General features: G+C 34.0%; 1 protein-coding gene across 1 annotated transcript in view; it reads right to left on the bottom strand.

Annotated features, from left to right (window-relative positions):
* Positions 1-449: 449 nt before the first annotated feature.
* Positions 450-14,017, bottom strand: part of LOC148944581 (uncharacterized) — a 16,028-nt gene continuing 2,460 nt past the window's right edge. Inside the window, exons 2-3 of the mRNA XM_089100567.1 lie at positions 7,563-7,847; positions 450-5,549 (exon numbers count right to left, since the gene is read on the bottom strand). Of these exons, the coding sequence (XP_088956693.1) occupies positions 5,029-5,549; positions 7,563-7,847 (806 nt within the window). The 3' untranslated portion in view covers positions 450-5,028. The remainder of the gene's footprint in view (positions 5,550-7,562; positions 7,848-14,017) is intronic.

Raw genomic sequence — 14,017 nt, 5'->3', positions numbered from 1 at the left:
ATTTCGTTTCTGCAAAAAAAATCTTGTCAAAACTAAGATAAGCCTTCATAATTCACGCATTCAGAGAAACAGGTCAGTTTTCTTTAGTATATCTTTGCCTCTATGGTATATCTTTGCCCCCTCTATGGTATATCTTTGCCCCTCTATGGTAATATATGGCTCATTTTTCCATTTTCACTATCATTTTCACTTGATTTGGAAAAATTGGATCCAACTTTGCCCCTCCCCCCTGGATTTTGACGAAATTACGCCACTCACGTAAATATGAGGAATATCTCTTATATGAGCTATTAAACATCTGTATAGACACATGCAATACCAATACGCCCAATAACAGCACACTCACGCCGATACGCGTGATACAATTACGCCCGATACCGATATAGTGTGCAGCCCTTTCCCCAGTGAGTATGGAGGGTCAAATCATCACTAAAATCAATGGTTTTGTCGTTTGAACTATGTTGAACAAAATGACTATCTCAAAATTGTGATTGGATGACTTTGGGGGAAGGGGACCTTCAGGGAGGGAAGCGGACCTTCAGGGAGGGAAGGGGGACTAGTTAACCTCCAATATTTTTGGTCACTTGAAAAGGACACTAGCAAATTTAATTTTCGTTCGAATGAGCTATTATACATCCCTCTGTGATGTTCTGGTCACCCCCTAGACCTGCTAAAGAAAAGCGGGAGACGCATCAGTGCTACAAGAAGGAAAAAGTCAGTTTCTTTGTTGTTCAAGGAGGGGGACTGTAATTTCTCTGACAAGAGTTTAGACCATGGTGATTCCAATGGTACACTTTTCATTTTGATCTGACGCCATTTTCGAGGGGTTTCAGGCTTTTTTCGAAATCATCATAAATTTCTTCTCGCCATAAAATTTTACTTTTAAGACGAACCAAAATAATAGTCACCGTTCCTCAATTAGTGTCAGATGGCAATTTCTTTCCACTAGGCAGTTTTTTCCTAAACATGGTTTTTGACTTTTGATTCTGACAGTGTTAAAGAGTTTATAGTAAATTCTCCCAACAGAATAATGAGACTTACTAAGGGGGCTGGGAGGGGGAGTATACGGGAAGGGTCCCTTTTAAATCTCCAGTTAAGGGTTTTGGAACATAATTATTACAATGGTACCGTTTTATACTTCAAAGCTTTTCAACTTAAGAAGTGGCACAAAAGGTGCCGTTTTTTGTGCTATGTGGAAGCGACGAATGGGAAAACTGATTTAAATCACGTAGATATGAACAAAAGCTTTCAAATTAGCCATTAAACATCACTCTAAGAAGCTCTGGCAGTCCACTAGACCCTAGCTTTTCCACTTTGGACATGGCATCAGTAGTGCCATTTGGCAGTTGCAGGTGGTAGAATTTATAAATAATACGTAGATATGAGAAATAGCTCTAATGTGAGCTATTAAACATCTGTCTACGATGTTTTTTGTAGCCTGCTAGCCCCACCCCTTGAGAAATGGCACATAATGTGCCATCTTGTGCCATATGGCACTTGCAGTTGGTGGAATTTATAAAAAGCACGTAGATGTGAGAAACAGTTTCTAATGAGCCATAACCACAAATTTCTTTTCCCAATAAACTTTTATTTTTAATAAGAACTGAAATGATAGTTACCATTCCTGAAGTAGTGTCAGATGGAAATTTTTTTTCACTGGGCATTTTTTTTCTAAACGCGTTTTTTAACTTTTGCTTACTTCGCTCTTTACTAGGTTGCAGCTGCCGCTGCAACAATGATCCATTCATATTTCCTCTTTTTGACGAGCCAGAGCCAATAAAACATGTTTCTTGTCAAATAGCCCATACTTTCTCCTTCATAGCCGACTTGAAAACTCATAAGGAAACTACAGCTGATACACAAACTTTAATCTGCGAAGAGCCTCTTTTCTGCGAATCTGCGACTTGACTTGAAAACCAGATGGCCGACTTAAAAACTAAGATGGAAACTACAGTTGATACACGAAATTTTTAATCTGCGAAAAGCTAGAACTTTTTCGACATTATGGAATTGCATAGTTGTGTCGTTGTCAGAGGAAGAAAGATTTGGCCTTTTACCGACTTTGTCTTTCAACGGTTTACGGTTCCAAACTCCAAAAGCTTTTTGTACATAGCTACTTACCATCATCATCTTATTTATAATCATTTTCAGAAGAGGTTATTTTTTTTCTAGTATGGGCCAAGAAGATCGGCAACAATAACTCAATAGGTCTTATGTTGTATTTCTCGTCAAACTGAGACTTAAATTTAATCTATTACAAGCCTTTTCGACCAATGTTTCTAATTGTTTGTCCACGCATCTATGAGTATGTACTTCATGTCTTCTTGTTTTTCCTTTTTTTCTTATATTTCCATCTTTCACGCAGAAATAATTGGAAGTTGAAGCTCTTGATAACAAAACTGCTTTTACCGTGCTTTGTATGTCTAAAAAGATTCTGAATATGATATTGGAAACACAGAGAAATCCAATTTATTCTCTTTATTAAAAAGTTTCAAACCCTAGTTCTGCGAACTTTGGGACATCCTGCCATAGAGCCGCAAAAAATTAAAATTATTCAAATCCAAACATTCCTTTGAATCTGGAAGATTTGAACGTCTGATATTCACACAATAAATATTATGAGAAACAAAGAAGAATCTTATTTATGCTCTTTATTAGAAATTTTTGAACCCTAGTTCCGTGAACTATGGGAAATCCTACAATAGAGCCGCGAAAATTTCAAATTATTCAAATCCCCGCGGTCCTTTGAATCTGGAAGATTTGAATGTCTAATAATCACACAATGGATATTATGAGAAACAAAGAAAAATCTTATTTATGCTCTTTATTAGAAATTTTGAACCTTAGTTCCGCGAACTTTGGGAAATCCTGCCATAGAGCCGCGAAAATTTCAAATTATTCAAATCCACGCATTCCTTTGAATCTGGAAGATTTGAATGTCTAATAATCACACAATGTTTGAAAAACAATCACAAAATTACAGAAATTTTAGGTTGAAAAACTCCTCATGAGATGTTAAACGTGATATTTGTTAGTCTTCCCAATGGCAAAATAACTGAAAGATAAGCTAGTGTACATGGAACAAATTTTTGAACAACTAGCAAAACTCAAAGCGATTGTTGAAAAAATCAATTCTCTAACTCCACTCAGTTTTTAACATAGGTTTTTTTTTTCCACACCGGTTTTCAAGGGACTACCCTGCCAATTTTTGTTCACATTGGAAGATTAACCTTGCTGTAACTTTTTAAAGGCTTTAAAAGTCTGTAGCACATATTTTCTTAATTGAAATTTGTAGATTTTTAAACAAAACCCATAAGTTAAGCGGTCTCTAGTTAACTTTTTTCAAACATAAGAGAGTATTAGCTTTTCCAGAAAAGTTTTGTGAGGGGATAAGTTCAGCTATAAGTTTTAGTTACAAGCTGCTAAGCCTTAGTAACTGCGAGGGAACTAGCAAGAGCCCTTTCAGCTTCTGTACCACAAAAGAACGGCTTGTAAAAAGCATCAGGATATTTGAAGCTCTTTAAGTTGGAGCTCGACAATCCACCAAAGGTAATTTTCCTTCTTTCAGTCAATCTTTTTCTTTAAAAAATATAAAAGGAAAGTTTTCCATTTCAGCGTCTTTTGATATCAAGTCCATGCGTATAAATTTTTCCCCCGGTTTCAAACTCCCCTTTGTGCACTGGACTAGTGCCCAAACTGGATCTATGCACTGGACTGGATCTAAGCAACACTGGACTAGTGTTGCATAGACTTTCTACTTCCTTCTTAGCTACTTCCCTCGTCCCTGTTTCCCATGTAAGACAGAATTTGACGCAGGTAATATTGTGCCCTGTTGCCAAATTTTTCAAGTCTACAATCAAAGATGGTAACATATACAGGTCAAAGTACTTAAAGGCTTACTGAAGGAATATTGGGTCTTATTACTGTAAGATGCAATTTTGATACTGCTTTTACTTTATATCCCACTTAAACTTTTGGTAATTAAAAATAATTAACATATCAAGCTTTACGGCAAAATTTTTATTCGTGCATAGTGCCATTTTAAAAGTAACCACATTCATCATTTAATCTGGTAACATCAAAGCAGCAAATACTCAAACCATAAACACTCTCAAGCAATAAAATAACAAATTAAAATAGTTAGTGAACAAATTTAAATTATTGTTTTTATAATTAAAGAATCTTTGAATCCTCAACAAACAGTTAGATATTTCCGGTGCACCTTAATACATGGATATAGCACATAGTGTATGACACCATAGTGCACGTGGTGTACTATGTACAATGAGCCACTGGTGACCATACACAAAATTTTATGGGAATTTCCTAGGAATTAAGAAAGTTCAGCTATCATGGCTGCAGCATGTGCTGCAGCCTAATAAAGAACGAACTCTAGCCCATAGTAACCGTAGATTTAAAAACATGTTTTGAAAAAAAAAATGTCAAGTAAAGAAGAACTGCCATTTAAAGCTGATTCAGGAATGTTAAATATTATTTTTATTAATATTAATTTTCGAAACTTATTGCAAAAACAAATTTATAGAAATTTGAGACAACGGCCTGAGATACCACAATGAAAACCACACCATTGGAATCTCCATAATTGAAAATCCCACTTAGAACAATTACAGTTCCCTATTTGGAGAAACAAGGGAAATTACTTTTGTGCATGACAAGCAGTTATGTTTCTCCTTTTTTTAGTGTCAAAAACTATATATACATACATATACACAAAGATACTAAAAACTATAAATACAAAAATACTTTCACTACTTAAGTTTTTCCCACTACAGAGACCAAAAAGGCCTTGAGCATCCCTTGAAAGCAGGCCTAGTTATTTCTTAAACGTCTTTCTTTTAAAATAAATGGCCATGATATACAAACAAAAGAAAAAGAAAAAGTCTCACAATATCTTTACGTCACTCTTGAAAATTCTTCGACATCTAACTTAAGGTTTCGGCCAGGGGGACTTAGCACAAAGTGTAATTTGCTTATATTACATTAAAGCGGTATACACATAAAAAAAAATTACATATCCTTTTTAGCTACTAAACGACCATAAAATGGGTCTGCTGCCTCAATATATAACTCAAGATCTTTTGAATGTATATCTTCCTCTTTTCTTCCTGTTATTATCTTAAAAATATCTTTATGAGTCAAATTTTTTAACTTTGCCATATCTTCCTCACCCTTATAGTATTTATTTTTGATAAAAATGTCATCCCCTGGATGCAATCCACCTTGAAATGAATCATAAAAAGTATATCCTTTGGATTGAAAAAACATATGAATCCTTTTCTTTTCTTCTTCAGACTTGCCAGCCATTTCTATCATAAACGCGGCAGTATCAACTTTTTCCAATGGCAGTGTTTTCAGCACATCGAGCTCAACGCCCTCTATATCCAGTACAAATAAGTCAATTCTAGTAGTATTGGCTGCTATTATGGCTGTGTATATAGGTACACATTCAACTTTGATTGAATCGACGTCACTAGCATATGGTTCCTCTTTGTGTCCACTTACGAGGTACCCACCTCCTGGATTAACGTCTATGAAAAAAAATTGCTATTAACTATGGTAAATATTTCCTGTGAAAAGTTCGAACATTTGATATACATTTCCCGCTGTAGAGTAAAGCTATTTCTTACCTAGAGTCAAATTTTGCTTCCTCAGCTTAATTTTACGTCGCTCAGTGAATAAAATGTCCATCATTAGGTAAATACTGAGTTCGCTTCTATTTCGGATCAGAGTTGAAAAATTCTGTTCTCTAGCCGGCAGCATTTTGTAAATTAAATAAGATGTCTATTCATCTCATTTATGCATAAATTTAACAGGCTGTTTACAAATATTTATGCATTTTTTTTTATAAAATTGTAGTATTTGTAATCTTTTTAGATGAAGGATTTTTCTTGGCAGACTTAAAAAGTTATCGCTTAACAAACATACAGTCTCCGGCTAGAACTTAGATTTAGTCGTCATGTGTGGTTATTGGCTCAGTAAATATCGCATCGTTTAAGAGCTGCTAGGTTTTTTCCCGCTCAGAGTAAATTATATAGCACCATTTTCTTTATACGTCACTAACCTATTAAACTGAAAGTTTCATTTCATAGAATTTTTTTCATACCTTTATTTTTTTCAACGTAGCTGAATATGAATATTTTCCGAAGCTCTTGTAAACTAGATCGTGAGCTTTACAACCGCCGAGACACTAATGCAGAACAGTGGCGTAATTTCGTCAAAATTGTTGAAAGGGGGGGGGGCTAAAGTGGGAGCCAATTTTCCCAAAGTAATTTTTCCAAATTTTCTCAAGTAAAAATGACAGTGAAAACTAAAAAAATAAGCCATATACTAAAAAAATGTAAAGATATACTAAAGAAAACTTACCCCTTTCAGTGGATACTTGAATTATGCAGGCTTATCTTAGTTTTGACACGTTTTTTGGAAAAACCAAATTTTAGCTGAGGGATGGGGGGAAAACGTAGGTACGGGGAGGGGAAACTGAGGTCTGGGAGGGCAGTTGCCCTCCTACCCCATAGCAAATTATGCCCCTGATGCAGAATGATGTAAACTAAATCCCCCAAGGCTTTTTTGCCATCAAGTTTACGAAAGAAGAACTATTGACGAGCATAACCTATTCCGTTTAAGGATTAAAACTCGGGAGCTTTTGATGGAGGCAGAAAAAATCACGCCCTAGCTACATAAAATATTACAAAATTACTGAATAGATCTTTCCACAAATTCTGGTTTGAAATTTTAACTGATGGTAACCTTCAAGATGAATCAGAAAATCGGAAAAGTATTTTAAGTTTGATACAAAAGTAAAGATTATTGCTAAAAATAATGATTATAATTTAAAAAAACTTCTACAAAAGAGTAATTCTAGCCATAAAAACTAATTTCAATCAATTATTGGTAAATTTCGCTGAAATAATGTTTTTGTTCACAAAAACACCGGGTAAATGGAAAAATTTTGCAACAGGCCACTGTAAAGTATGTTTTTGCGAATTAAAGAATAAAAGAAGTACTTGAAAAAGATTGATTTGATTTGGATTGCTTTGAAAAGCCTTAATTTGACTCCATAATTTTTACAAAATATACCAAGCACTGGCTTTTTCCAGAAAAACCTGAAATAGCATCTATTTTTTGTCTTTATGGATTCTAAACAGGTTAAGTTTCGAATGCTTGAAAAGAATTAAAAAAAAAAAAAATCCAATTTAGTCAAGAAAAAAAAGACGATTTCAGGCCATACAACCGACTGTCTCTGGGTCTCCAATAACGGCCTGAAGGTAAAATCATTATCTAAACCGTATCATCGGTAACATGTTTATTTATTTATTTAAGGACACGAGTCAAAAAGCTATGCGCAAAGAGAGAGAGAAGGCAAAAGAAAGAAGATTCAATGCTAAACCTAACAAAAAAAAACCAAAAACAGAATGTCGATACCGTATTCTATTCCATTTATACTTTGTTTTCCCCTTTACTTACTTCTTATTACCATAAACAGCTTGACTATTCTTGTAAATTTCTTACAAACTCATCATATTTATTACTCTTTAACTTACTTGTAACATTACGTCCATTGAATGTCCAATGAATATAAATAGGGGATGGCTTAAAAAGTTCCACTGACGGATAGGGGTCACGGCTTGCGCAGGCATGTACCCCATACGCTCTCCGATGAACATGCTTCAAGTCATAATAGAAGCGATCATCAGCTTCTATGAGTATTCCTGTCCAGTTTAAAAACCTTTCAAGGTGCAGTGTTGTGGAGAATGTTACACCATCTAGTGCACCACATTCCAAGAAATGCCTCTGTCCTCTCTGGAATATGAAAATCTGTTTGAGATCTATATCGTAGAGATATTAAGTTTAGACTCTAACCTTTAGAGGGTCAAAAGTAGTTTTTTTCTTTTCGGCGTACGTTGAGACTTGGCTTGGTCTCTTCTGACACAAAAGAGTTTTAGGGGGGGGGGCAATAAAGTTAATAACCTTAAAACTAAATTAGTATCCTTCGCAAAAATTGTTTGGTAACAGAAAAAAAGAAATTAAGTCCTTCAATCCTCACCTGTTGGTAAAAATGATGCTCTTAAATGCGGGAGAGTTGGGGTTATAATAGCTTTTCTGGGTGTTGGCCACAAGATGCTTAACGCTAAGACAAGACAGTTGGAATTTTTACAGGTTTATGTTTCATTTTCATGAGAAATTATGCTTCTTTTAAAGCTTCAGAAGCAATGGCTACATGGTGATACCTTCAAGCCGAATAAAATAAAATAACAAGTTTTTTTTTTACCGAAAGTCAGGAACAACAACAAACCTTAAAACGAACAGAGGACCATAAAATGTTGTATTTTTTATAAATAAATATAAAAAATAGAAGTGTATTTATTAAAGTGTATTTTCTACTGCCTATGTAAATTTTGTATTTTTTATTATAAATAAATTTAAAAAAAAGGGTTTTTTTTTCATGTTTTCATGTTTCATGTTCTTGCAAAACCACACAAAATCAGAAAAAATGTTAAATGTTTCTTTATTAGCTACGAAATTAAACTAAAAATGAAGATATTTATAGACAGTTTCAACTAGCTATGGCTAAAATTGTTAAAGACGAGCTATTTTCTTAAGAAATCACAAAAAATCTGAAAAAATTTCAAATGTTTCTTTATTAGCTATGCAATTGAACAAAAAATGAAGATATTTATAGAAAGTTTCAATTAGCTATGGCTAATTTTGCTAAAGACGATCTATTTTCTTGCAAAACAACACAAAATCTGAAAAATGTTAAATGTTTCTTTATTAACTATGCAATTGAACTAAAAATGAAGATATTTATAGACAGTTTCTATTAGCTATGGCTAAGTTTTTTAAATACGAGCTGTTTTCTTGCGAAACCACACAAAATCTGAAAAAATGTCAAATGTTTCTTTATTAGCTAAGCAATTGAACTAAAAAAGAAGATATTTATAGACAGTTTCAATTAGCTTGGGCTAAGTTTTTTAAAGACAAGCTATTTTCTAGCTAAACCACAGAAAATCAGAACAAATGCTAAATGTTTCTTTATTATCTATGCAATTGAAACAAAAAATAGGGTATTTATAGACTGTTACAATTAGCTATGGCTAAGTTCTTTAAAAGACGAGTTGTTTTTTGCGAAACCACAAAAAACCAGAAAAAATGTCAATTGATTCTTTATTAGCTATGCAATTGAACTAAAAATGAAGAGTTTCTATTAGCTATGGCTAAGTTTTTTAAAAGACGAGCTATTTTCTTGTGAAACTAATCCGTAAACTAGGGAAGGTGCTCCATCCTCAACTCCTCACTCTTTACGCTAAAATTTAACTTTCTATCAACACTTTTTAGGAACAATTTCTGAAACACAAGGGCCATTGCATTGGAATAAGAAGCTTTTATAAAGCTTTAAAAATTTCTAGCACAACGAGCAAGGAATTGAAGAGGGGATAGCCCCCCTCATATACGGAATAATTTCTGTTCGTTTTAAGTTCCAATATTGCTCCTTGCTTTCAGTGGATATTTTTTTCTTTTTAAATTTAATTTCTGATCGGTTTTCAAATCATGCTGGAAGATTTCCTCCCTGGAAAATTACCTCCGGAAGATTCTCCCCACGACAATTTTCTCCTCTGAAAAATAACTTGGTTAAAATTCCTCCCACGTAATATCCTCCCCCATGGAACGTTCCACCCGGGAATTTCGTTCTTGCTGAAAATTCCCCCTGAAAATTTACCCCCTTGCTCCACGTACAATTTCCCCCTGAAATTATCTCTCCCCACGGAAATTTCCTTGACACAGACCCCCCCCCGTGAAGAAATACTCCGCTGAAATCCCCCTCCAAATGAAAGAGGCTAGTTGACCTCTTATCTTTTTGGCCACTTAAAATGGGACTAGATACTAGAACATTTAATTTCCGTTTGAACTATTATTCTCCTGGTCTTCAACTACTACTGGTTCGATATAATCACCCCTAGTAAAAAAAAATTAATAAAAACGCCCGTCATCTTTTTTCTGGAAAACAATGCAAAATTCTACATTTTTGTAGAATCAAGCTTGAAGCCTCTACAGTAGAATTCTTTAGTATGCTGAATCTGATGGTACAATTATCATTGAGATTGCTTGACCTTTTGGGCCTTCCTCTCCTGCTTCAGAAAATCAGGAAGATGTTCTCAGGCTCGTTGCATTTGATTGGTAACACTGAGATTCATAATTTGTTTTTATATTTGGAATCAGCATAAAAAGCGAATTCTTTTGAAAGCCAATTTCTATCAAAATGTTTTATAGAGTTTTGGTTACTTTTGGCCCGAGTTACTCCTTACTTACATTTCGTTACCACGAACTGTTTGATATGCATGGGTTGCAAAAAAAAGAAGAAAAAAATACACACCCCCCTTTTAATACTCAATCCTACTTTGAAAATAGCCGAATTTTCAGCATTTTCAAACACACATCACTTATTTTTACGTCTTGTGCTGATGCATTACAGTACATATGTCTAGGTATGTGTTTTGTGGGATGTACACAATGTTATTCAGATCGAGAGTGAGTCTGTGTTGGCTTCTGGTGGCTTGGTGGTGCAACTGGCTTTGCAACTTGGCAGTGTTGATTGTATTTCTTATTAATAGTAGTACCATCTTGTACTTTAACTGTGTAATAGACACATATTTAGACATCATGATTTAAATAAAAAACGTTAAAAGTTAGGGTAAGCCATGTCTGGATTTTCCATTGCATAAAACCCCTGCCCCTTTTTTCTGACTTTGTGAGCTTCTTTATATATGTTTTTTTTTCTCTCAAAAATCCTCACAAGCATTGGCAATTGTTTGCTGGGATTTGCACTGCTGTGAAGAATATTGAAAGGCATGTAAGCCGGGATTTATCGGCACAGGGATTACATAAAACAACAAAAAATAAGCAAATGGGGGAAAATATACAAAAATAATTAAACGAAGTCCTAAAACCTGGAGACCTTAGTATTAAGGTGAAGGCGTGTTGAAAAGAGTGTTGAAGAGTGGATAGAATGGCATAACTTTTCTGCTGTTACCGTAGCTAGTTCAAAAAGGGAACCTCACAGAAAGATTGCTCAGGTATTTAGCTTAGGCTCTTCTTATTTTATTCTACTTCTTTGAGTTTTCTTGCTGTTTCTGTTTGTTGGCTTTCATGTCTTTCTGAAGGCTCTTTGGCTTGACACAAGCGAAATACCGTGCTATTGTTTGTTTTTTCTTGTCTGTTTCAAAGGCCACAAGCCTCCCCCCTATACTCCAAAAACAACTGTTTAAATAACGTAAACGCAATGAAAACCACGCTTTGCATTCCTTTTCTCAATAGTTGTCTCTTGAAAATAACCAGTCTGGCGGGTTTCGTCTCTCATTACTATATAAACGCGATCATATAACGCACCAGTACCCTTTTTTCTTTGATAGAATTTTTCTTTAGTTTTCTAGTCATGATCGACAGTGTCGGCTTTAGGTTTCTTATTACGACTAAGCTCCTTCTTTTGATTTTTTAAATGAACCATGTAAATTTTTCCAGCACCTTATCAATTTAAGGTTTGGTGCATTAGAATGAACACATCTTCATTTTGAATTTTCTTCAGTCTCGGTTTAGTGAGTAGATTAACTAAAAAAAAACAAGTTTTTTTTAACTGAAAGTAAAGAGCGACATTAAAACTTAAAACGAACAGAAATTATTCTGTGTATGAAAGAGCCCTCCTCAACACCTTGCTCTTTACGCTAAAGTTTTTTATGGTTTTAAAAAACAAAGTTGTGAGACAGAGTCAAACTTTAGCGTAAAGAGCAAGGCGTTGAGGAGGGGACAGCCCCTTTCATATACGGAATAATTACTTTCAGTTAGAAAAACTTGTTTTTTTAGTTAATTTCTGAACGTTTTTTAATTAATGCAGCTTTGATTTTGGCTCATCGTACATGAATATTTAAAACGAAACGCATATTAATTTTCCTTTTTTGGCTAATTGGCTTTCTTGAAATTTTTTTCTGACGTAACTTACGAATTAACTTATGTAACGAATTTTTATATTCGTATGTTTTTTTTACGTATATTAGGGAGTTCGCTCCCTAGTCAATACCTCGCTCTTTACGCTAAAGTTCGAATTTTTTTCAAATCACAAGCCACTGAATCACAAAAGCTGGTTAATACGAATAAATAGCTCTTTTGAAAGAACTAAAAAACTTTAGCGTTAACAGCTAGGTATTGAGTAGGGGGCGAAACCCCTCATATACGTAATGATTTCTGTTCGTTTTAAGTTTTATTGTTGCTCCTTATTTTCAGTTGAAAAAAACTTGTTTTTTTATATAATTTCTTATCGTTTTTTAAATAATGCTGGGAAATCTGGCACCCCCTTCATGGAAATGTTCCTTCCCCAAGGAAATATCCTCCATGGAAAGATCCTCCACCGTAACCTCTACTCCGACCCCAAACCCCCACTAGAAAAAAATTCCTCCTGAAAACACATGTATACTTCCCAATAACCAATACTAGCCTATATGTAAACCGATGTAAACAATGGGCAAAGTTTATAACTTGCAGCCCTTCCCCCGGGAACTGTGGGAGATTAAAGTATATTCCAAGGTACTATTTTGCTTACGCCCCCGTACCAAACAGTTTTTTTTGTTAGGTAAACAGGTCATTACACTCGGTCATTACATACTTTGTCAAGAGGATTTACGCAATTTCAAAGTTCAGTGTCTTTTTGGTGATAAACCAAAAACCGATGTCTCTTTTTACTCGCCAATTATTTTTTGTATATATTCAGGTTTCATATTATATTCTCAATCAGTTTTGAATAGTTTTATTCGAGATAGCACTACAAGTATTTTTTGTAAAAAAACATTTACATAGAAAAAATGGATAATTCTAAGCAATTTCTGGTGAGTAAAAATATTATCATTATTAAATTAAAAAGAATCGATCGGTAATTTGGGGTTATAATAAAATTTTGATTTTTTTTTTAATGTATTAATTGTTACAAAAGCTTACTTTTTTTGAGTTTCGGTTTTTTACTTACTTATAGCTCGTTATCATGTACTGCTGGAAAATGTATTTCAGTGATATTTTAGATCATAGTAGGCTAATAATGCTTTTCGTCTTTAAAAGAAGAATCAAAAACAATTTAGAATCTATGCTGCTTACGGGGATTGACTGAGCCATGTTAATTAACTTTTCCACTTCTTAAATTTCTATTTATGTCTACATTTGATTGAAATATGATAGTTTAAAGAGAAAAAAGGCTGTTATACCAAAGAGTCTTAATAATTTCTGACTAAATTGACTTTGAGTTTCACAAAAAATGTTCATAACCGCATGATTAGTAACAATTTTACGCTTGAGTATACAAAGAGGAAGCTCGTTGAAGGAAGTGTCAGTGACTGGATAATCTGTAATAAGAAAAAGAAATCTGTTCGTATTCTAAAAAAATCTAAATTTGTAACAATGAGTATTTTTTTTTGTTAAAAAAGGAAAATAAAACTATTTTCAGTTTTTCTCAGTAGGTAGCTTGCAAGCTTAAAGAGCTAAATATATATATATATATATAATGCATTCAAAAACCCTCCCCCCCCCCATTTTTTTAATGTATTAATTGTTACAAAAAGCTTCCTTTTTTTTAGTTTCGGTTTTTTCCTTACTTATAGCTCGTTATCATGTACTGTTGGAAAATGTATTTCAGTGTTATTTTAGATCATAGTAGGCTAATGATGCTTTTAGTCTTTAGAAGAAAAATAAAAACAATATATATATATAAATAATGCGTTCAAAACCCTCACCCCCCCCCCCATTTCCTCAAAAAATAAAATTTGTTACCTTAAAACACTAATTAAAAAATAACAATGTTTGCTTATCGATCCTTTTTATTTAAAGGACCATATTCTATAATGGGGGAGGGGGTTGAATGAACCATGCTAATGAACTTTTCCACTTCTTTAATTTCTATATATGTCTACATTTGATTGAAATCTGATAGTTTTACTTGACTGTCACATGCAATTCTTCTCCA

This window comes from Artemia sp. Qi Xiang Cuo, chromosome 14 (assembly GCF_049724085.1).
Source record: "Artemia sp. Qi Xiang Cuo chromosome 14, ASM4972408v1, whole genome shotgun sequence".
Lineage (NCBI taxonomy): Eukaryota > Metazoa > Arthropoda > Branchiopoda > Anostraca > Artemiidae > Artemia > Artemia sp. Qi Xiang Cuo.
Note: the sequence above shows the minus strand (reverse complement) of the source record. Positions and strands in the feature narration are given on the sequence as shown.